Source organism: Chelonus insularis, unplaced genomic scaffold (assembly GCF_013357705.1).
Source record: "Chelonus insularis isolate UGA/USDA-ARS -01 unplaced genomic scaffold, ASM1335770v1 contig_358_pilon, whole genome shotgun sequence".
In the NCBI taxonomy this organism is placed as follows: Eukaryota; Metazoa; Arthropoda; class Insecta; order Hymenoptera; family Braconidae; genus Chelonus; species Chelonus insularis.
The window spans coordinates 1,162,742-1,186,525 of NW_023276522.1; the positions used below are offsets into that span (position 1 = coordinate 1,162,742).

Here is a 23,784-nt window from a genome sequence, read left to right on the forward strand (position 1 = left end):
AGATTGTTTTATTTATTTTTTTTCAAAACACAAAAATTTTCTTTCAGAATATTTTCAGTTATACCCAAGATATTTTTGCATTGGATGCAATACTCTCAATTTCATTGTACTTGGAAATTATTTTATCGATAAAGCTATTTGTTATTGTCACGTCTGAAATACCGCCTCTTGTCGAACTCTAAACTACTTTATTTTTATTATTGGAAAAAGCTGGAGTTGTTTCATTCACTTTAATTACGATCTCCGATTCGGTTCTTCGTATTGACTGATTAAATTTTTGATCAGCTAATATATTGATCAAACTTGCATCATCATAATTTTCAATATTGAAATCTTGTTGATCTTTATCATTATTTTGAGTGAAATTATTTGCACGAACATGCCGACTATCAAAAATAAATTCATTTGTCAAATAAATGACATGAACATTCGAAGATTGCTTTTGAACTGCATCAGAGAATGGAGGTCCCCACACCCCAAAATACAGTGCTGCCGTCTACAATATGACCGAATTATTCCACCTCAGCGGGTAAATTTTGAAAATATCAAATTCATATTATGTTGATGCTAATTGTTCTGAATGCTCCAAATAAGTTATTTTAATTAACGATACATTTATTCTGGTGTAATTTAAATATTATCAATATATATAACCTCTTTGGATTAAGAATTTATTTTCACTTAATAAATTCAATTTATTTTCAGCGAAGAGAATTATTTTATTCAAAGTTCCCATTAGAAGTTTTCAATTCGATTCTCGACAATGCTCGATGAAAGTTACTGCTACATTAAAGTATGAAACTATTAATGGCCGACAACGTTTAAACTAGAACACCATGTAATCATGAAACATAAACATATGTACATGAATATCTGTATTAAGTGATAAAGATTTTCGCATTAACAAAAATATGTATGCTTCTCGTTATTCTCAAGATAGTTGAAAGGTTTCTCTATGATAAATTGAGCTTCAATTCTAATAGTTATGAGTTTGAACTGTATATTAATCATTCAAACTTCTTAACAAAATATTACCAATCAAAACTTTGTATTATTTTTATCAAAAAAATCAATTAATTATAAAGAAAGATTTGTCAAAGATGTTTTTATATGTAATTATTCGTATACATGAAAACTCAATTATTTACTATTATTCTAATCTTAATTATTTGAGCACAATATTTTATTTTTATTACTAGCTTAGCTGAAGTACCATCAAATACATTATGATAAAGAGTTAATTATGTTATTATGACATATTTTACAGCTTTAGAGATCATTTAAAAAGTATGTATGTGCACAAATAATTTAGTTTAAATTTAAATAAACAATAAATAATAATAGAGTATAAGATAAAAATCTCTTATACTGGTTCTCTATTAGTTTTATGATGTCGTACAATCAGAAAGAGTCTTGGTGGTGCTTCTGTGGTTATTTTTTCAATGATAACAGAATCATGTAATTCCTTTCTCCATAAGTTAGGACATTCCTTTAATCTCTGAAAAAAAAAATTCTCTTAATCATTATCATATGTAATTGTTATAAAGATAATAATAAAAAGATTAAGATCATACCTGACATGCTTTAGCATTTTTAATATTTGAACACCAAAATTTAGATCCATCATAACAGTTTAACAATCTGCTCTAAAATTAAACGATGAATAGAGTTAAATTGTTGACAAAATGAGTTGTAGATATTATATTTTAGAATACATACATTTGTGGAATTAATAAAAAAGAATGTCAAAAAACATAAGAGGATATAGTACTTCATGTTTTGAATAATGTATCAATTTGGATGCATGTAAATATAAGTTTCTACTTATAGGAAATTATTTTTTCTTTTAACTCAGAATAATTAATATTCAACTTGATGATTTTTATCGAAACTGTTTACGTTTTCAACCGTCTCAATTATATACAATTACTTGTTTATCAATAAATTGTAGAAGTAAATAAAAATTTACGTATTTATACGTGTCACTACTTTACTATGCTATACTAGTGTGCTACGCATTAAAATATCAAGTTTTGGACCAGCATCTTCACCATTGTTCATTACCAGCTTTGATGCATGCTCGTGCACGAACATTCGAATATAATAAATTTACGGTCAACAATGGAGCATGCTACAGTTAAGTATATACATTATGAATCAAAATATAAATTGTGTTGGTCGTTGATGTATTTATCTAATTTTTGTAAATAAAAAAAAATGATATTTAATGACATACTTTAAAAAAAGACATTTGTATTAAGCGTGATTATTATTGGCAAGATGATGTTTTATGTAACTAATTATAATTATTTTTTTTCTGTCATAAAATTGTTAACATAATTAGGTTAGGGATATTTTGAAATAAATACATCAGTAGTTCAAAGCATTTCGTTGATATTGGTTGATCAACTGAATTATTAACGGTTTCAATTTTGAAATTTTTCAATTTTTTATGTCGCTTATCTATTAATAATAATACTTAATCAATTTTTAATTAAATATTGATTTTTGTTAGCATATATGTTCATTAGTTTCATTGCTCTGCTATTTATATATTATTCTCATAAATATCAAATTGATATTAATTAATTTATTATCCCTTTACTCCATACCAAGCAGCACACGTTAATAATAGACATTGTAATAATATTTTTAAATATTAACAATAGAGTAATGCTTGTGTTGTTTAGATAACTATTAAATAAATTGCTAAAAAAAATATGTTATCATTTTTAAAAATTCCGACCATTATTGTTGTTTCAGGCTCAAATCTATCAATGAGACCTAAGTGATCAATTGAATAATCGACGGTTTTTTTTAAAAGAAAATATTTATTATATTTTAACTGAAGAGTGTGATGGATTGAAAAGAAGATATATTTTCAAAAATTTTGAAAAAATTGTGTGACGAATTTTTTGTTATCTCCTAAACTTCAAAGCTATCACGTCACGTCTTACACCAAGTGAATGTACGATTATGTAAATATTCCTTTGAAAAGCATTCTATCGAAATCTTCGATATTCTAACACGAATCAGAAGTCAGTAGACTATCGTAGGCTGATGTTCTGATAGTGAACTGAGGAAGTTATTTTCATCGATGAATACATTTCATCTTATATCAATGGACATCACGTAAAGATGAGGGGAATCAATTCAAATGGAAATGCAATTCAAGCTTGGCAAAAAAGAGAAAAGCAAATTTTTCTTGATCAAATGTTATTTTTATCAGTAAAGTATAAGGTTCTTTATCATTATTATTTTCTAGTCTTTTATTTTAGATATTTAGAAAAAGTTTATCGAATTTTCATTATGAGATTTTTTTAGTTAATGCATTATAGCTATGAGCGTTATTACCAGAAAAAATCTGAGTTGTTGATTCTTTGACAATCATTATTGAACAAAGTAGTCATTCATCAAGTGGTAATTTCAGTTATAAATATTTAAAATTTGTGTTATCGCTACTTTAAATTAATTTCACGGGATAGAAGAAAGCAAAATATTATTTTAGCACAATGGATCCATTTTAACCTGAGCTTTCCTACATTTCATTAATGCAAGTGCATACATTGCTCTCAAGGTTTTTATTCCAAACAGTAAAAAAAAAAACTTATATATTTGAATAAAAAAACTTTAATTAAATTGTTTAAAAACAATTTTCAATATTTCAAAAAATTTATTATTTTGATAATTCCTATTCTAAATAACTATTTCGTTTTGAAGCGAAATTTTTTTAATAATGAGTTTCGCTAAATAAAAATCAATTCAAAAAGACAAAAGAATTTTCATACATGTACGAATATTAGTTTAAAGGTGAATTTTTTCATCCAATTTTTTTTATTGGTTTGTTGTTCTTTTTCCTAAATAAATAACATAAAATTTAATAATAGAAACTTCTTATATTTTTTTAAAAAATATAAAAACAAACATGAAAATAGAGTTTGCATTTATTGGGTGTCCGAAAATCGATTCACACGATTCTTCTTGAGTTTAAAATTCAATTTGTCCAGCAATTTTCCAGCTTGACACACCCTTTAAAAAAACGAATATAAAGATCCCTGTGCTGATGTTCACTTCCCTGAGAAAACACATCACTCACACCAATAGACTTCATCATATCTATATTTTTTTACTCTTATTCTTCATCTATATTTTTTTTATATACTTCTTCTAACGTTTGAAAAACGTTCAACTGTTCTCAATTGGAAAATCAAACACTTGTACGTTAGCTATGATGTTTGGAGTTGAGAAAACGTGACCATACCGTCTATAATCATTTTTCAAGTATTTTATTCACGTAACAAAATTAATCTATTCTTATTTCACTTACCTCTATGATTATCTGATCATTTTATGCACTATAATATATACTTACATTCACAATTAATCATGATTATTTTATAGATAACAATAATGCCAACTTTATTCAAAATATTAATATTATTCCAAGCAAGCACGTGCATCTTCGTGTTTAATATTACTCAGGTAAAGTCGTCATACAAATGTACATCTGCATACATGAAATAAACTTTATTCTATATCTTATATGCGTAGAAACTTTTGCCACTTACAACAAATAAGCATAAGTATTAGAATTTTGCATGGATAAAAATTATATTATCTACTCTAACACTTTATTGAAGAAATACAATCATTTGTATGTCTACAAATGAGTAATTTAACACTGGGAAGTCCTAAAATCAGATAGTCAATTAATTTGGATGAAATACGTCTCATTAAATCATTGGAAAAAAAATTTGGAATGTACTTGACATTGGATGATGGAATTGAATAGGTAGAAGCTGAGTCCATCATGTCCTTCTGATAATATAGGGTTTGTGTAATGCTACGAAAGTATCGTAAAAATAACAATAATTTTATTCGTTGTCTACAAAGTCAACAAAGGCGTTGTCGAGGAAGAATCGAGGTGATTCAAGTGAGAGTGTGATGTGTTAGTGAAGAACATTGAACGAGAAACTTTCCAACCCACACGTTTTCCCTTCCATACCCCTTGTGTTATTCGGCCCATTTTGCTCTTATTTTTGCTCCAACAACGAACTTGCAGCTTCGTAAACAAATCCCACATTTTAGTGTGACCATTTTATACTGTAGATTTATTAGACGTGTCATTTTTTTTAAGAATAAATTTTTATTTCACGTTCAGTGCTTCTTGGCTCTGATATATCAATGCGAAAAATCACAGGATTTATATTTGTATCTAGAGAATATTTGGATGAGAAAATATTCTATTTCTCTCTTCGTGCTTTTCAAGGATCATTTGTACCCATTTTCAATATTTTCAAGAAATAAAAATATTTTTAATTATTTTTCTTCTTAATAATTTTATAAAAATATGTGTAATATAATTCAAAATCTTTTTATATTTTTTGTTATGACGTAAATTGTAGTAAACATAGCTTTATTTACATTAAAAATATAATATTCCATAATTTATTATTTTTAGAATAACCTTTTGCTATTTTGATTACAGTAACGGAAGTTTCTATTATATTACTGATCTCATGGAGCTATGCAGAATATTGATGAGCAGAAACAGTTACTTAAGAATCAATTGGTATGTTATATTTTAATAATTTTTAGATACCATATAAAATCATTTTATTATGAATAGAAAGACTTAAGAAGCATTCTTCTGATCATTTTAATCATCTTTTTAAATTTGTCAATTATATATACGTCATATGACAAAACCAGATGGTTACGTTCAAACATTTAGACGTTAGGAAACTTGTGTTGGTCTGCTTGAGACATATAATGTCATAAGCAAACAAGCACTGTAATTAATCGTCGGTTATACCACAGGACCTAGATTGCGTTACGCTGTTTATAGTGACTTATTGAAGTTGGAAATTATAGTCCTTACCTTCAGACATTATCTAACACTTTAATGTCTCCATCAAATTTTACTAATAATTTAGAGTATACTAATAATTGAGTTCATTCAAAACTGAAAGTTAATATTAATTCAGTTAAATTTAGTAAAAATAATTATTAATATTATATTTTTTATGAAGAAAATTAAAATCAATTTTTTCAAACTTTTTTTTTTCAAAAACAAGTAATTTTATTTGATTGAATTTTAATTTAAAATTTATAATCAATATTTTGAATATTTGCGAAAAAAGATCAGATACGAATAAATGAAACCTTAATTCTGGGTCATGCTGCTATTAAATTTTTAGCAGCATGAACTTTTCTGTTAAAAAAAAATAATAGTTAAATTCGTTTAAAATAAGTTATTTTAATCAATATTCAATTAAGGAGATCATCACCATTAAATTAAACTTTAATTTAAATTGTTTTATTCAAAATTTTATTGATTGGGTATAAGAATTGCACACAGTATATGTATTTACATGCTTCAAAAAATAATTTTAATCCATATTTTCTGACAGCATTGCATCGGGAAAATGGACAGTATCATATGTTGTATGGATTTTATATACTGGCTATTTTTATATAAAGTACATTGTCTATTATTCAAGTTTATTATTTATCATTTCAATTTAACGTACACTAATATATTATTTTCTTTTATTTACTTTTTATACACATATATGACATTCGAAAGCCCCTTTCAATGTCTAACATATAGCTATCACACAGTAATAAACTAAAATTTATTAATTAATTACATTTAAAAAAAATTTGCAGTCTACAAGTTTTAAATAATTTTCTAGACTTAAAAAAAAATAACTAATAAATTGAATATAATACGTAATATGAATATTAATATTACACATAATCAAATATATTGCACACAAATTAAATATAATATAGTTTTGGATTACAATGTTAATCATATCTTTCATAAAAAGTAAATTTGAAAAAAAATATTTTTAACTGAACTATTAATCAATTTTTTAATTAAAATAATGTGTAAAAGTATTAGAAATTAGTACTAATTATTATTGAAATGAAATAATATATTGATATCAATTAAGGTATATTAATTAATTAAATAACAATAACAAAATAACGAATTATTTATAAGTTTTGTAATACTAAAATCCTCCACAACATTTTTTACATATCTTATTTTATGTAAGAAAAAAATATACATCCGTTGTTTATATTCAACAGCTCATGGAAAAAGGATTCTTTTTATACATAATTTACAAATAATTACAAGAATATCGTTATTAAATCGATAAAACGTCATTAAGTAGCATCTCATTGAAGAACATTAATTATATATTTAATACTCTGCTGACGAATTATCAAATAATTTGTATGGGTTTCTCACAAACCATTTAATTAAACCCCTATATCACACCAGTGTTGTATGCAGTGATGCATACATTGAGAGGAAAAACTTGTGAGAAAAAAATTATAAAATGTAAAAAATTTTTCTATTGGATATTTTTAATGAACCAATCTTCTTGATGTTGGAAAATTGTTCTATTTTTAGATTAAATTATTGAGAGTTGAAAATGAGTTAAAAATGTAGTTAAATATTGATGTAAAAATTGAAATAAAAAAAAATGTAAAACAAAGACAAATGTAAGCAGTTATATAAAGAGTTCATGTAATTAATATGAGAATTTTAAATTTGCATTTAAAAAAGATTTCATATTTTTTTAGAACTTTTTATGAACTTCTGCAGAAGAGCAATTTTTTATGCTGATAGATCAACTGAAATCTGCTAAGTCTTGCACTGTCTAACATTTTAATCAGACTTGGAACGATCTATTACAAGACAAAAGACTGTACTGCTAGAGGTAAACGGGTCAACCTATACATAATTCCAAATAATTAACATGTACTAATATAATTCATAATTGATTCAATTTTTAAATAATTTAAAATATCATTGACATAAATTTTTGATTGAAATTAATATTTCACCTTTTATACTATTTTCTCCATTTTTTCAATGATTTTCATCAATGAAAAAATTGTCAACAGAAATAGATGTCCAATATTTCATCTATATTTTTCCTCTCATTAATAGTTGATCACATATTTTTTATCTTTGTTCTCCACTTATCTCTTCTTGCTCTTGAATCACTTGTTCATAGTGAATGCTTCGATTCAAACATTCTCGAATGGCTTGGAGAACAAGACCGACACGTCTATCAAGTGCAGTCAGGTGAGGCTCCCACAAGACAGGCGCTACGGGGTCCTTTGCCATGCTCTGACGCATCACGGCACTGAGGCGTTGAGGACTGTTGTGATACCTGCGAACACAGCATAACCAGTGAGACAGGTGAGTTGACAAAACTATTAGTCTCTACCTATCAACTATCAAGAGATACTGACGGCACAATTAATTAGTCCAATGAATGATGTATGTGAATAAACATGAACATTCACATTCTACCGATCAAATAATTATATCACTGATAATACCAAATATTCATCGGCTCAATATGTGCATCAGCTAATCGATAAGAAGCATGATTAACTCTTCATAGTGTCTGTTCATTAATAAATTGTACATAAACATATTGCAAGTAAATAATTTAATTTTTATATTTATAAAAGAATTAATTTGTTGAGTAAATATGAAAGAGATTAATTAAAATATCAAAATATTATATTGTTTAAAAAGTATATGAGTTAAAAATAACTATTTATGCCTAAATAATTATTCGACCTGAGTAGAATTATTTATTAAGATTCATTTTTATGATTAATATCTTTCATTCTAAAAAAAGTTAGTTGGGTATATTAAATTATGTCATGTGTTTTTTATCTCATTTTAAAAAGATCTTGTTCAATTTTTTATCAATTATTCGAAATCTATAAAGTGTTTTAAATACTGAAACTAGAACACTTGATGTTTTATATAAAAATTGATCAGATTACTTGAAATTATCATTAAAATTAAATATCGGCTATTTAATTCCAATGTTGAATAATTCAGTGAAGAGTGAAAAAACCAAGATTTAGTACTATCAATGAATAAAGTATTGACTTGAAGAGACATCAAGTGAAGAAGAATATACAAATATCAGGAGCAAATTGACATCAGAAAAGACTCAGAGAAGACAGGTTTGGCTACTCTCACCTCGAGCTGGCTACTCAAGCACGAGAAAACTCGGATCTACACTTACGCGGACAGAATGGTAAGATCACAAGAGCACTGAGAGAAGCACTGAGACCAAGTTGAGAGAATAAAGAAGAAGAGAGGATGATAGTGAGCGTAAAATGCGTTCACTTCAATTTACTCTGTCTACCTTCACTTGGTACTTGATACGTCGATTTGAGAGAGAACAACCCCTAGGGTTACACTCTTTTCCCTCTGCATTACTGAGAAAAGCCAATTGGAAACGCGAAAACGGTCCATTATCGATGCCATGACACCTGGTACGCCTTCCTATGAAGCTTACCCTAGAGAGTGGTTTTACGCCCGACTTGCAGAGTCAAAGGTTATATTTTGAGAATAAAGAACGATTTCCGTTAGTGAATCTTTACTTGATATAAAGAATTATTTCATTTTTTTTTTAAATATTAATTTATTTGAATTGGCTTTTGAAAAATAAACTATCAATTATAAAATTTAAGGAAAATTGATTATTTTTACTATTTTTTTTATTCTAAACAAAATTAAAAATGATATAAATTTAGCATCAACTTTCTTATTTGATGTTTTTTTCTATTTATAGCTAGACCTTTTTAATAAGATAAAAATTATATAATTAAACTGAATGGAAAATTTTTAGGTCAAGAAAGATAATGAAATAAGTGAGTAAAGAAGAAGGAAAAAGCTTTTGATGTGGTGAGATTGAAAAAAAGGAAAATTTACCCTTTGGCTATGATAAACTTAACGAACTAAGCTTTTACCAGTGGGATTCTATCAGTGAAATGTCAACATTTCGGTGAGTTTTATTTTTATATTCCTCTACTGCAAAATTATACTTACGACAAGAGAGTTTTAAGAGTACTCCGTCGTATCATGCAACATTGAAGTAGTGGTGCGAGAATTGATTTTTCGTCATGGAAAGGTCTTCCAAATCCACGTCCATGATCTAGATGTAGAGTGAATGTGTCATTTCCAAATATTTTAAAGGTTTCATAGTGATGTCGGTCCATGTTTCCAGTTAAAAAATCTAAAACTGCCATATCTATTATATCTAGAAGTCTTCGGCCTTCATTGTAGGGCGGAATTTTTTTTATTTGATTGCAGTAATCCGAATCTAAAATTAAATTATAAATAATTAATAATCGTAATCATTCTAATGAAGTAAAATCAAGTAGGTTTTTGAATAGAAAAAATTCTTAATAATTGAATATTAGAATTGAGCCAATTGTATAAATTGCAGTTGATAATAATTTTGTTTCTAATTTGTTTTATATAGCATCTTAAAATTATTTATAATATTTCAGCATTGAAAATGAAATTTGGACAAAATATTAAACTGATATAATTTCTAAAGATTTATAATATTTCATGCATCAGAAGTATCTTCAATTAAAAATAAAAAAAAGTATTACCAGTCTCCCATTGGGCTTTTTTTCGCTTGTGATAACTTCGTCTCCAAGGATGTCGCCATATTTTTCTTCCAGTAAGTTCTTTCTTTGGTAAAAATGCAGCGAAACTTCCCTCTAATGTATTAGGATTGCCACAAATTGCATGACTAGTATCGCAATAATAACTACATCGACCATGGAAGCACGTATTTCCAACAGGACTGACGAAAAATGTCTTGAGTAAATCACCTTCAGCTAACTGATATATCTCTGATGTCATATTCAATGTTCGTCCAGTCACTGGCATTGCTCGTCGAAAATCCAAGAGCCTTGAAAAGACAATAGTTTATTCTTAAACTCTGTTATTCATTCATTTATCATCGTATTATATATTTTATTGTATTAATTTCTTTAGATTATTCTTCTCAAATTATTCCTTTGATAGTGATTCTTTTGATAAATTACTTACTTGTCTAAATGAAACGTTGCAATCTCAGCAACATGTCTCTCAAAGTCCGTGAAATAAAAATGATTCGGCAGAGTTTGTTGCTCTCTTGGAAACCTGCAATTCAAAATTAATAATCAGTTAAAAGTAACTTTTGTAAAATATTTATTTAGAAACAAAAAAATTAAATGATGGAAATCAATTTTAGACTTGGCAAAGATTGACTTATTTCTAAAATGCATAATGTTTCCAAGATATGATGAATTTAATTAAAATAAGATCATTTATGAATTTATTTCAAACATTACCATTTAGAGTTGAATAAATAAATAGTTGGAGAAATTTTCTGAATATTTATCAAATGTAATTATGAGAGAAGTTATATTGTAAAGCACATATTCAACGAATGGTGATAAAATAGTAAGAGAATCAAATGAGATGAGGTGATAACAAAGTGAAAATTCTCTCTGTAAAAGTCAAATCCTTCTTGTTACGAAACGCGTCCACCGTTGACTTTTAATCAGATGCAAATCCTATACTAATTACATCGCCAAGAAGAATTAATTAGTCTCAGAGGAAGAGCAAAAAAGAATTACTTTCAGTGACTAGATGAAATTGTCTACGTGTAAATTTTTACTGTGCATAATAAAAATACGTCATCAAGACATTACTATGACTATTTAATTATCAAGTATGATAAGTTTTTTTGAACAAGAAACTTTTTCTTGTTACAATAAAAACATATCAGCATTAGAGATTATTTTGAGGATAAATAAAATCACCCTTAGAGATTAAATTTTGTTTAGTTTCCGATAGAAAAAGACTTTTGATAGCCGTTTAGTCGTGCATTTGTTGGACTTATGGCTGAGCCTTGGTTTAGTTGTGTAGTTATGAGGATAGCCATGCAGTTATCACAAATACTTGAACACAATGACGTGGTCTTGGGGGAGTTGGAAACGAACTTTTCTTAACGCGTAAAAGTTTGGTAGAAAAATCAGTAGGGTAAGATGGTACCACCACATAACGCGTATAAGAAACTTTCCCCTTGGGGTTCATCGACTCCTATACTCTCGCACTTTCTCTGACTCTTTGCTTTTCGTATATCTTCCTTGTGATGCTGTACTTTTGTGAAACACTAACTCGAAAATTCAGAGATTACGACGTCCCTAGGAAGTCAACAATGTTGCGTTGTACTAAGAGCTCTCTGCGAAACTTTAGCTTTAGCTTGTCTTCTCTTGTTGTCTTTTAACGACTTGATATTCAGTCAAATCAAGATGACAGTTTCTGTACGGAATATTTCCTTCAGTAAGATTGCGTCAAACTCAAACAATTTTTTATTTTAATTACTAACAATTGCAATTGTTTTCTGCATTTTTATTAAACAAGAATTGAAATATAATTTTTTTTACCTATCTTTATAACTCGTTTTCTCTATTTAGAGGAGTTTGTTGGCAATATCTTCTGAACCGTTTGACTGATTATTATCACTAAGTCCTTCACCAATGCATTTCAGCATCACTTAGAACTGATTAAATTTTGAGATCGACTTACTCAGCAATTGGAAGATCAAAAAATACAATATTCCTTCGAAATTTATGATTTTCAGTTGATTCGAGTATCAGCTGAATTCAAGTTTACTTTTACATTATATAATATCATCTTTTTAATATAATAGTATTTAATTAAATAAAAAAGCAACGATTTCTTTGAAAAGGAGTGAAATAAAATGAAAAAAATAACTCAACTTCTCACAAGAATTATTTTGAAATTAGAATATGAACAAGATGTTTATTCATTAAGTTTTTTCTTCAGCAAATCGTCAGAAAAGTTGAAATAGAGAAAAGAGAAGAAGAAGAGTGAACAGATTTGAATGATTCCCTACGGCGTTTGAATATTTAAGAGCTCAGTAAAGTCTGTGGTCGATATAAATGCAACTGTAGAGTGTGAGACTTCCCTCTGGCCAATTTTATATGTAATGAGAAATATTGCAAGTTGCAATGGGAACGCGCTACGCGAGTGGTACTATATACAGCACGCGGGTAATTTCAAATGTGACCCAAGATACGCGAGAAACTTTTCCTCAGCAACTTATTGCCGAACTTATTACGGAGTTTAAGCCGTCTTCTCTTGGCCTCCATTTGGTGGCTTTGCCACTTATCTCAAAATCTGCGGCCGGGAAGTTCCAAACTCTACTCATGGACTAGAGCAGATGGCGATGCGCACGTCTGCACGTTGCTGTTACTACTGCTCAATAAACAGACATCTTAAAACTCTACGTTCCATGCCAGTCAATCTAAAATTTCATCTTCTTTTCCACATTTTCATTTTTTAACTTCTATCTAAACTTGTCGACACGACTTGGCGATATTTTGTTTTTCTTATCTTCTCCACATTTGCTTTGCTTTTATTTATTATTTTGTTTTCATACTAATGCTTCTTAGGAATACGGAAGATTGATGATCCATTCCACGTTAAGGCTTTTTGAATTAATCAATTCTTTTTAACCTATTAAAAAAAAATAATAATAATAATCTATTTAAAAATTTCTCTTGAAAACTTGTAAATGGATTGAAGTATTGAGTCCGACTTATCATTGATCAAACCCCTGACAAATTTCCTGTATAACATTCAAGGATGTGTGTTGAGTAATTATTATTTTAGTACTTATTCGAATGATTGAACAACTCTTTCGAAAATAATTATCATGTTAAAACCGAATTTTCTTGACTCCAGTTGATTTGAACAAACTCAGAGATATTGAATTAGAAATTTCCAATTAATTTATGTTGAAATTTCGAAGTCAGTATTTAACTTGATAGAAATTTTGCTAGCAATATTTAATTTCATGTATGATTTTATTTTAATCTAAATTGCAGAAATTTTATTTCAAAAAAAGAAAGTTAATAAATCAAACAAGGTTTATGAAGGAATTTTTAATCTAGGAACAAAAGGAATTTTTAGAAAGACAAAGAATAATAATAAAAATTTTAAAAAAGCTTTTTATAGATTTTAATTTTTATTTATTTCTCTTCAATTGTTTTAAAATATATGTCAAAGAGAAGATCAAATATCAAAGCCAAAAATTGATTTTCGACTTTGAACTTTAATAAAAAGCAGTCCTATTGCGATTTAATTATAAAGATATCATTGATGAAATCAAACTCCCAAGCTCTGGAATGTTCTCATTGAAAATTCATTCGAATAATTTTTAAACAAAGAATACTTAAAAAAAAAATCTTTGTGATCAAAAGAAATATTAATTTAAAATAATTTTAAAAGTGAAAAGGAAATTGAGCTTGATTAGCTGAAATTATTTGACATTGATTGGACTCCATATATCTAGTGTTTGAGTTTGAGATCATAAGCAGTTGTCGAAGCATGAAAATCAAACAATAACACTGAAATGCTTACTCATGAATACTTCATTACGCAATACTTGCTGATATAATAATACACAAACTTATAAGTTATGACAAAGTTTTAAGAGGGCGAAATCAGAAAAAAGAAAAAAAGAATAAAAACTGGAATAAAAAAAACTAAGGGAGGATGAGGAGGTTCGGTAGGGTCTTTTAGTAGAGTAACTACGCACAATTTCATCTAAATCAGTCAAATGGTTTAGAAGTTAGTCAAGAACATGTAGACAAACATTTCTTTTTATGAGACATTTGATAGTGGACCTGAAAAACATGTGCAGACAACTTTAATATGCTTTTTTTCTCTTAATTCTTAATGAATCAAAAGAAGTCTATTGAAGAATCATTTATAAAAATTAGATTAAGACATTTAACAGCATATCTTTAAGATAAATATTGATAAATTCTATCTAAAATATAGACTTGATTTAAGTAAAATGAATATAATCATACGATTGATATGTAGACACAATTGCATTAGCTTAATGTATTCAATCTCATAATCGATGAGAATTTGAAAGACAGTTTTCTAGAGGTTTTTAAGTGATTAGATTGACTCATACATTTTTGAATAAATTTTGCATCATTATTATATAAGGATTTGAGAACAACAATAATCATTACCCAATCTAAGGTCTATGCTAAAATACAAAACTATTCAAAATAATTTTCATTTAATGATACTTCTTCTATACTGCAAAAAATGCTTCAACATCTACTGCAAAAAAGTAATGATTAAAATAATTCCACCATTTTATCTCAATATCTTGATCTCAAGTAGTTACAACTATTCTTCAGAAATAATATAAATTTTTTTTAATCATAAATTACAAGTATATGGGGATATACCATTAGTTTTTTTTCATCTCAGAGTTAACTCCTTCATAAGTATTGAGTGTTCTAAAGAATAATTACCATTTTACACTTGAAAAAAAAAATAATTTTCATAAAACTATACCAACCACCCTATACACTGAGAAGTTAATAACAAAAAAAATCACTCTGATTATGCATGCAAATGTTGATGTAACGATAAGTTACATACTAATGACAAGCGAGCATAATAATAACAATCACAGTCCACGTGTCTCGTGAGAATCGTATTTGACGACCCAGGAGACATAGTATAACATTCTCAACAGAATCGTGCTTCGAGTATGATGGGATTACGAGGACAATTACATAAGTGGATGCTCCAGAGATGTCTCGTGCTGTAAGAGCACGAGCAAGAGAGAAATGATCGAGAACTAAAGCTACTTCAATTGTCCCTGATTAGTTGCAACCTTCTTCTCCATTCACTCAATTATTACTACTTCAGACAAGTGATTGATACGTCACATTCGCTATTGTTTTTAAATTTCAGAAACAAAATTGACTAACTATATTCCTTTTTGTTTCTTTTTAAACTTTGAATAAAAAGACTTGTTCTACTCTTACAATCTCACGTTAGACGTTTAAAATTAGAACTCTCAACTATTTATTCATTGTTTGGGATTCATCTTGGAGTCTAAAGATGAATTATTTTGACCTCTTTTGAATGGATAGCTTATTGGTGATTAACTTTGTCGATATTACTTACCTCATAGGCTTAAATAATGCTTGCAACTCGTCTGGGTAGTCTATCACCAGTTTCAACTGGGTTCCTCCTTCCTTTTGAGCTGAAATTAATAACATTTTTTTTATTAGACAAGTTTGATACATAAATTCTAGAAATTATTTCTCTTTAAATAAAAATAATCATCACTAGTATTATTGAGCATCAATCGATAGCCAAGTCATCATTAATAGCATATGAATGCATCAACTTATCAGCTTGACTATCTTTTTTCTTCAAATAATCTGGTCAATCGGAGGTATTTTATTTGTCTTCCAACTTTGAAAATTATCATAAAAGAATTCATATTTAATCAATGAATAATAATAAGATAAAACTATATTTACTTTGAATAATTTGTTCTAAAACCTAGATGTAAAATTTTATTGAGTCATATTTGAGTTGCACTTTTTTGCTTAACAGCTACATAAAAAAATTCTTATTATAGTTTATGTGTCCTAGAAAGAGTACTGTTTCAAATAAAAAAAACTATTTTATTTGATCAATTACTACGACATTTACCTTCTTAAAGATAAAATGAAATTTTTTCATCATCCATTACATTTTATGATGATATTTGTTTCTAACAAAAAAAACTTGATCAATGATCATGTAAATAAATAAAATGAAACTAAAAATATTGTTTTCTATTGAAACGAGACATTTTATTATTTACTTCACTTTTAAAATATACCATGAGATTTGATCACATCTTGTTGAACAAAATAGAATGGAATTAAAAAATGATAGTTACATGAGTTTAATTGAATCAGTTTTGGCTTAATTAGTGAGACAACTAAGTATCATGAGAATTGACATGTGTTAGTCTGGTTTTCTTCATAATTCAAAATGTTCTACAAAATTAAATTCATGAATGAATAACATAATTTCTATTGAAATTTTCAAGTCTACAAAAAAAAAAGAATTCATCTTTTTGAGAATAATTCAGAAGTTTGTGTACAATTTATATCGCTGAAGAATGCAAACACAAGGTTTATATAGAAGACAGAATAACTGAACGAAAGTAAGGGGAATTGTATAATAATAATATTAATATACAAACGATGCAAAATGACTTCCATTTACTTAAGTAACTCAAAGTTTTGTTCATTTGGTATCTTCTGAATGTTTATGCTTAACATGATTGATGTTCATTGAATTTATTCAAATAAATTCGATGAATTTAATTGAGTTGATACATCAAACAATATGCAGGAAGGGAGAATACGACGGATGTACTTAAATTGTCTTTTACTTCCATCGCGTGTCTGATCTATTCCGGCAATAAATTTGTCACGCGTTTATCGATCCAAATATTCTTGTGAGGGTTTCGAATGTTTGTGTTATAATGGACGGATATAGTCTCTATATATCCATACATAAGGCTATAAGACTATAATATTTTATACGAGTTGTATCCTTCATGTTACAAAGATGAATTAATGTACTTATGAGCTTCACCACCGGATCTGACAATTTGTTATATTATATGTGATGAATGGAACACATTTCACCTCCTACACTAGAAGATGATTAAATAAGCTCATTTTGAGACATAAAAAGGAACTTACACACATGAAGGATTGGCTTCGTTGCCATTTCGTCAAGTAATTGATTAACAATCGGTGAGTCTTTTGGATAAAGTTCTGATCTTGATATTTGTAGATGGAATTTCTGCAGTGTTGTCATGTTATCTCTGGAAACAAAAATTAATCATGTCAGACTTATGAATTAAAATTATTACTAAGATGGAATACTTTTAAATAATTTATACAATGAAGGGTTAAATTTTCTACCCTAGTTGATCTAAGTGAAATTTTATTCAAGAGAAATACTTCTCTCCTACGCTAAAGGGTGGAATGCGGCAAATAAGAAAGGACGTCGGCAAGCGGCGTCCCGAAGAGGGAAAAAAGGAGGAGGACGGAAATAAAAGCCAAAACTAGCAGCAGGAGAACTGATGGCTTGGAGGGCAAAATCTTTCTTTGGAACAGTTCTATCCATAATAAGGTGCTGAAAGAGCGATGCTGCTGCTCGTGGGGTTGGTAGGAGACGGCGACGAAGTGATCACAATTTACTCTTTTGTGGCGCCAGTTGGTGTTTACCATTAAGGATTAGGAGCTGGCGAAGTACGGGGGAGGCAAACCACAGGGGACGCGGACGCTGTTTTTGTCCCCCGCTCCCCCTCTTCCCTCCTTCTTCTTTTCCCCCCCGGTCCTGGCTTTCTGCCCCCATTCTTCACTGCTGCTTAACGTTCACTCCCCTGGTTTTTTTTGTTGTTCTTTGTCGGCACGAGCGTCCCCTCCCCCTCCTCCTTTTTTTCTTCCGTCTGCGCCTTTTCCTTCTTTCCTTCCCGGGCCCCCCTGTCTTCCCTCTCTCTCCTTCCTTTTTTCCCCTCCTCCTCTGGTTTGCGCCTCCCTCCCCCCCCCCCCTCCTCTGCCTCTGCTTTTTTTCTGCCCCGCGTGTGGCCGTGGCCCGCCCTTCCTCCCTCTCGTCCCCGTCCCCCCTCTCGCGCCCCCTGTGGGCTTCCCCTGGTTTCTGCCCGTCCTTCCCGCTAGGTGTTCTGCCGGCGGGCGCGCGTGTCCCCTTCTCTTGGGCCCCTCTGGTGTCTTCCGCGCTTGTTTTGCTGTTCTCTTTCCCCCCTCTTCTCCTCTTTCTCGCCCCTCACTCCTTCTTCTCGCTCCCCCCTTTTGCCGCTCTTTCTCCCCCTTCTTTCTTCTTTTCGCGCTTCTTGTCGTCCCCGGCCTTGCTTTGCCTTTCACTCCGCTCGCTTCTCCGCGTTTCCTTTTCCCGGGTTCTACCCGTTCTCCCCCTGCTTTCTCGTCCTCCCCCCGCCCTCTCTCTCTGTCGCTCCCCTCTGCGGACTGTCTCTCCCGCTCGTCTCTGTTCTCCCGCCTTCCCCCCTCCTCCCGGCGCTTTCGTTTTGTGCGCCCCTTTTCCCTCTGTTTCCTGCTTCGCCTTTCCCCTCCCTCGCCTGGTTCCCCCTCTCTTCCCCTCTTCCCTCCCCTGCTTTGACCTCGGTGAATAAAAATAAAAATAAATAGTCAAAATACTCGAGAAAGTCATAGTATTTTTTCACTTAAATAATTAAAATATTTTATCAACATTTAGTGATCATTTTTATCAAAAAATATCTCTTTTCAATAATTTAATACTCTTATAAAAAAAAAAAATGATTTCTGTTCATTCAAGTTTCTTTTTGCTATTTTTATAATAAATTTATTATTTATTAAAAAATATTTTTCCATCTCATTCATCTTCAGAATTAAAAAAATGAAATTCTTATTTTATTTATCGAGAAATGTTTCTTTTTTTTCTCACTTTTGTCCTTTAGACTAGTATGACGATGACAAATTTTTATTCTACGATTATCATGCAAAGTAATGAAGTAGTCATGAAGACAGTGAAAAAAGAGAGAAAGAAAAAGCATAACATTAAAGAAAGAGTGAAAGTGTGTGAGATGGCAAAAAATCCTTCTCTCACAAGTGATTCTATTTGAGGATGATTTTGCGACCACATTTTCTTGCGTACGAGCTGTTGTTTCAATTCTGTATATCCTTAGTAATTCGTACTTGCTCTGAGCGCTTTTTAAAATGCATAGAATAGCTCTCTCACGCGGTTTACTCTTCCGCTTCTACTTCACGACCTCTTTGAGTCAAAGTAGGCGGCCTGATATAGGACTCAGTAAGCAAAAGAAATAGAAAAGAAGAAGGAGAAAAAAAAAAGAAAGAAAGATAAGAATAAAAAAAAATTTTTCAAAATGAGTCGGAAAACGTGAGGTTTTCCCAAGATAGTGAGAAAGCTGAAGAGGTATGGAGTCGTTCTTTACTGAGGTTTTCTCTTTTTCGTCATCTCCAGTGTCCCGTGGGTGAACTGCACCGGATGCTGCCCTTTATTGTTGTCTGACTAAAAGAGCAGCTCGAAGAAATGGAAGAGATGGTGAAAAGATATCAAGATTTGAAAAGTGCATCACAAAAAATTCTAGAAAATCATATGAAATTAATTTCTACTATCAAAGATTATGATTTTAAATTTATCTATAATCTTTATTAATTCACTAAAATTAATCAGACATTCATTTCATTTCAATATAAATATTTAAAACAACTTCAACTTAATTTAACCAAAAATAAGAATATATTTTTCAATTTTTAAATAAATCTTTCTTTAAATTTATTTTTATTCATTTATTTAATTGAAAGAAGTCAATTCTAAAAATGAATTCAAGTTGATATAATCTTATTCTAAGAAACTCCAAGTAAGATCTCGAGCTCATGATAGCCTCTTATTTGATTGACAACTCCTACGTGCAAGTTCTAATATATTGATGCTCTTAATGAATGAAAATTAAATACCCGAATTATGTAATTAATTATTACTAAATAATTAACCTGATTGCAACAGTTTACAGAGGTAGAAATTGTATTTTTTACTCTCATTAAGTTCTGATTACAAGCTTACAAACTTTTCTTTATTTATGTTTCTAAATTGAAATAGTTTTTTCATGCTCTCCAAATAAAAATAAATAATAAATATTTTAATGGATTGAATAAAATGATTTTATTGATAACTCAAGATAATTGAAAATAATAATTCTGTATGATGAATATACTATTATTTATCAGATTATGTCTAGCTGAACAAAATATTTGCATTGAATAAATATTCTCTGATGAATTTACATCAGAAATAAATAAATTATTTTGGTCAGTAGTGGTAGTGATAAATATTTAAAAACTTGAAATTCATGGGGAACTTCTATAAAATTTTATGACTAAAAAAAAAGGGCATATACAGTAGTGAAGGAGAGAGAAAAAAATATGCATATATACATGAATAAACTAAAAAATATACTTTGGTGGGAAAAATCATCGCTTTCACACTGTAGTTACACATGAGACAACTCTTTTGAGTTGATAGTAGAAGATGGAGATGGTGATACGCTTTAACCCCTCTGGATCGTATGGGATGCATACTAACCACTTCACGAAACACCACTAAATCTTTACGAATTATTCGTCGCGTCTCGGTCTGTCGTACTGAAAAAGCTATCACCACTTCAACCCACATGACACACACTCTGTGTAAGCACTTTACTTTTATTTTTCTACATGCTTTTGACAGGTAAATTTTATCGTTTAAATAAATAAACAACCTTAAAGTTAGTCAATCTTAGTCAATAATTAGTTTGAAGATGATATTTTTAAGTTACTTCACAGATATCACTTCATGAGAGAGATATGACAATCAAAATATTGTCTAGCCAATTAGGATTGGCATCTATTCCATTATGTACAGACAGATTTTACCAGCAGAGATACAGAGACTCCTTCAATTACTTCATTAAGTTAGACAATTATTTTTGTTATCCATCAAGCACATAATCAAAATTTTTATCAAAAATGTAACAGTTAAGTTCAAAGAGTTAAATTTACAAACCTGAATAAAAGATTTTTTTATTCCATAATTAAACAAATTCACAATCAATTCGATAATAAAATAATAATTATTTTTATTATTCAGTCAATTTATTTAAATAAATAATACATTATCTTGAATGAAGAAGCTTGGACTATGTTTCATCATGATGTAGAATATCATGAGATAATTGAATAAAAAATCAAAAGAACTGGAGATGATGAAGAAAGAAAAACCTGTCAACTTCAGAATAATAATAGCAAATAGTAAAATTGTTTTATTATTAAATAGATAATGGATTTTGTTATGCCCTCGAGCGATTGTTGGTTCACTCTATATGTAATCCTTTCCATGTACATTACAGTACCATATATGTATTTATATTTATTTAGTTTCTGTGCTATCTATAGATTAATTATAATAATAATTATTATCATTATCAATAAGTTAATTGTATAAATAATATTGAATTACAACCATTACCAAGATATATTCATCATTAATCACTTCAAAATTCTTCTGAATCATTGGATCCAACATTCATCAATAAATCATCTAGCGAATCATGGCTTGTTTTTAGCTCACTTCGTTGAATAATTTTTCAGCTCAACAAATTGTATTCAATTTCTAAAAAATGTGATTCTATGAATGAATAATTAAAATTGATCAATCTTCCTTTTAAAGATAGAACTATGTCAAGCTAGCAATAATTCGTGTCATATTGAGTGTATTTCTATGGAAGAGACAGTTTTATAAGGATGATTGATTTATTTAATTGTTATTTATTATTTAATTTTCAAAGTTCTAATATTTATTTACATAACATGAATATTTTATTTCTAATCTTAAAATTAACTTTCAATAAACTTTAATGCTCTTCTGATACAGACACAAAAAAGTATTAAAGCAGTAAGACTTTTCAGCTCTTTGCAAACTCGATTGAGACTGAGTTAATTGAATTAGTATTGCTGTGGATTAAACTTCGAGGATTTCAGTCGGAGGGATAATGAGTAAATGAAGTTAAATGGTAATGATCGGAAATGATTTAGAATAAAAGATATATATGCTAAGTAGTATCACTATGTTGGAGTCATGATTATATTGATACTTTTAGCAGACAATCAATTAAGTGGTCTATTTAATATTTTATATATAAATTTAAAATCAGTCATTTCAAACTTTTGAGCTGGGATCTATAATGATCTCGATGAATCATTTAGGATTTTTTAAACCTGAATAGGAAGTAGTCAAAGTATATTTCAATTTTATATGAGATCTGTAAAATTCAAAGACTTCAAGTGTCATGTATCATTCAAATGGAGGGAAAAATGCTTTTCTTGTGGTAGAATATGTTTTTTGTGATTGACATATACAAGTTAGCTGTTAAGTCGGAGTTTGCTTCAGAATAACGCTGTCTGAAAGCTTGAGGCTTGTGGTAATAACAGGAAATAAGTACGTAACTGTGAATAAATGATACCCTGTAAGGATCGTTATTTGTTATTCACCACAAAGTAGTAATATTTTTAAAAAATATTAAACATTGAAAACATTTATTTTAGCTTGATTAATTTATTTATAGTTAGATACTGCTAAAAATAGTTCAAGGTATCTGGTTAGTTTTGATAATATTATAATTATCCATGTAAAGCATCAATGGTTCATCTATTATAATATTAATACAATAATTCAACTATCATTCAACAGTAATTAATTTTATTATTAGTAAATGTCATTGATTGAATTGAAACATTAGGTATTTCAATACATGTCAATTACTAAGGAATCTATATTAAATCCTATTATTGAAAATATTCGATATGAATCATTTTATGATAAACAATATAAATTAGCAATTAAATTGTTCAATCTATTGTTTGAAATGTATGAATGTTTATAGATAAATTATGAAAGATTGACTTTAGTTAAAAGATGATGGTAAATTAAATGACAAAATGACTTGTGAGAAAAGAATGGTTTTATTACAAGTGATTGATTGGTGTGGGTGATGTAGCTGATGGTGAAGGTGGTCTTATTGTTGTTGAGGTTTGCGCATCCAATAGATATAAAATCAATAAATTAAATAAATAAAAGAAACTTTGACAATAACACAAAAGTAAATAAAGAATTTTTTGAAATTACTTCTAGTCGAGTAAGAGTGTCAGTATCGATTCGATAACAACAGTTGTATAGCAAGTAAGTTGGGTACGCAGGTGATACCGTGGTTGAAATACCTAAGTCTTGATTCGATATTTCGGAGATGTGACACACGGGATTGCAACGGGAATTGAGAAAAGCAAAATGACAAGAGAGAGTAAGTATAATAAAGAAGCGAGCAAGTGAGAGACGAGGAGATGAGAGAATGTAGTGTAGAGACACAGACGGTTGGAGGATCACAGACAAGATTAGTTTGAGTCGCGCGAGCGCGTGTGTCGCGAACTCAATCTACAGCAGAAGATTCGGTTTGCAGTTTGCGCGTCTTGCAA

The 23,784-nt window shown here is 29.3% G+C and overlaps 1 protein-coding gene across 1 annotated transcript in view; it reads right to left on the reverse strand.

The window, feature by feature from the left end:
• Window positions 1-7,035: 7,035 nt before the first annotated feature.
• Window positions 7,036-23,784, reverse strand: part of LOC118066849 (extracellular serine/threonine protein CG31145) — a 34,760-nt gene continuing 18,011 nt past the window's right edge. Inside the window, exons 2-7 of the mRNA XM_035083204.1 lie at window positions 17,458-17,582; window positions 15,872-15,950; window positions 10,904-10,996; window positions 10,459-10,763; window positions 9,887-10,160; window positions 7,036-8,198 (exon numbers count right to left, since the gene is read on the reverse strand). Of these exons, the coding sequence (XP_034939095.1) occupies window positions 7,988-8,198; window positions 9,887-10,160; window positions 10,459-10,763; window positions 10,904-10,996; window positions 15,872-15,950; window positions 17,458-17,582 (1,087 nt within the window). The 3' untranslated portion in view covers window positions 7,036-7,987. The remainder of the gene's footprint in view (window positions 8,199-9,886; window positions 10,161-10,458; window positions 10,764-10,903; window positions 10,997-15,871; window positions 15,951-17,457; window positions 17,583-23,784) is intronic.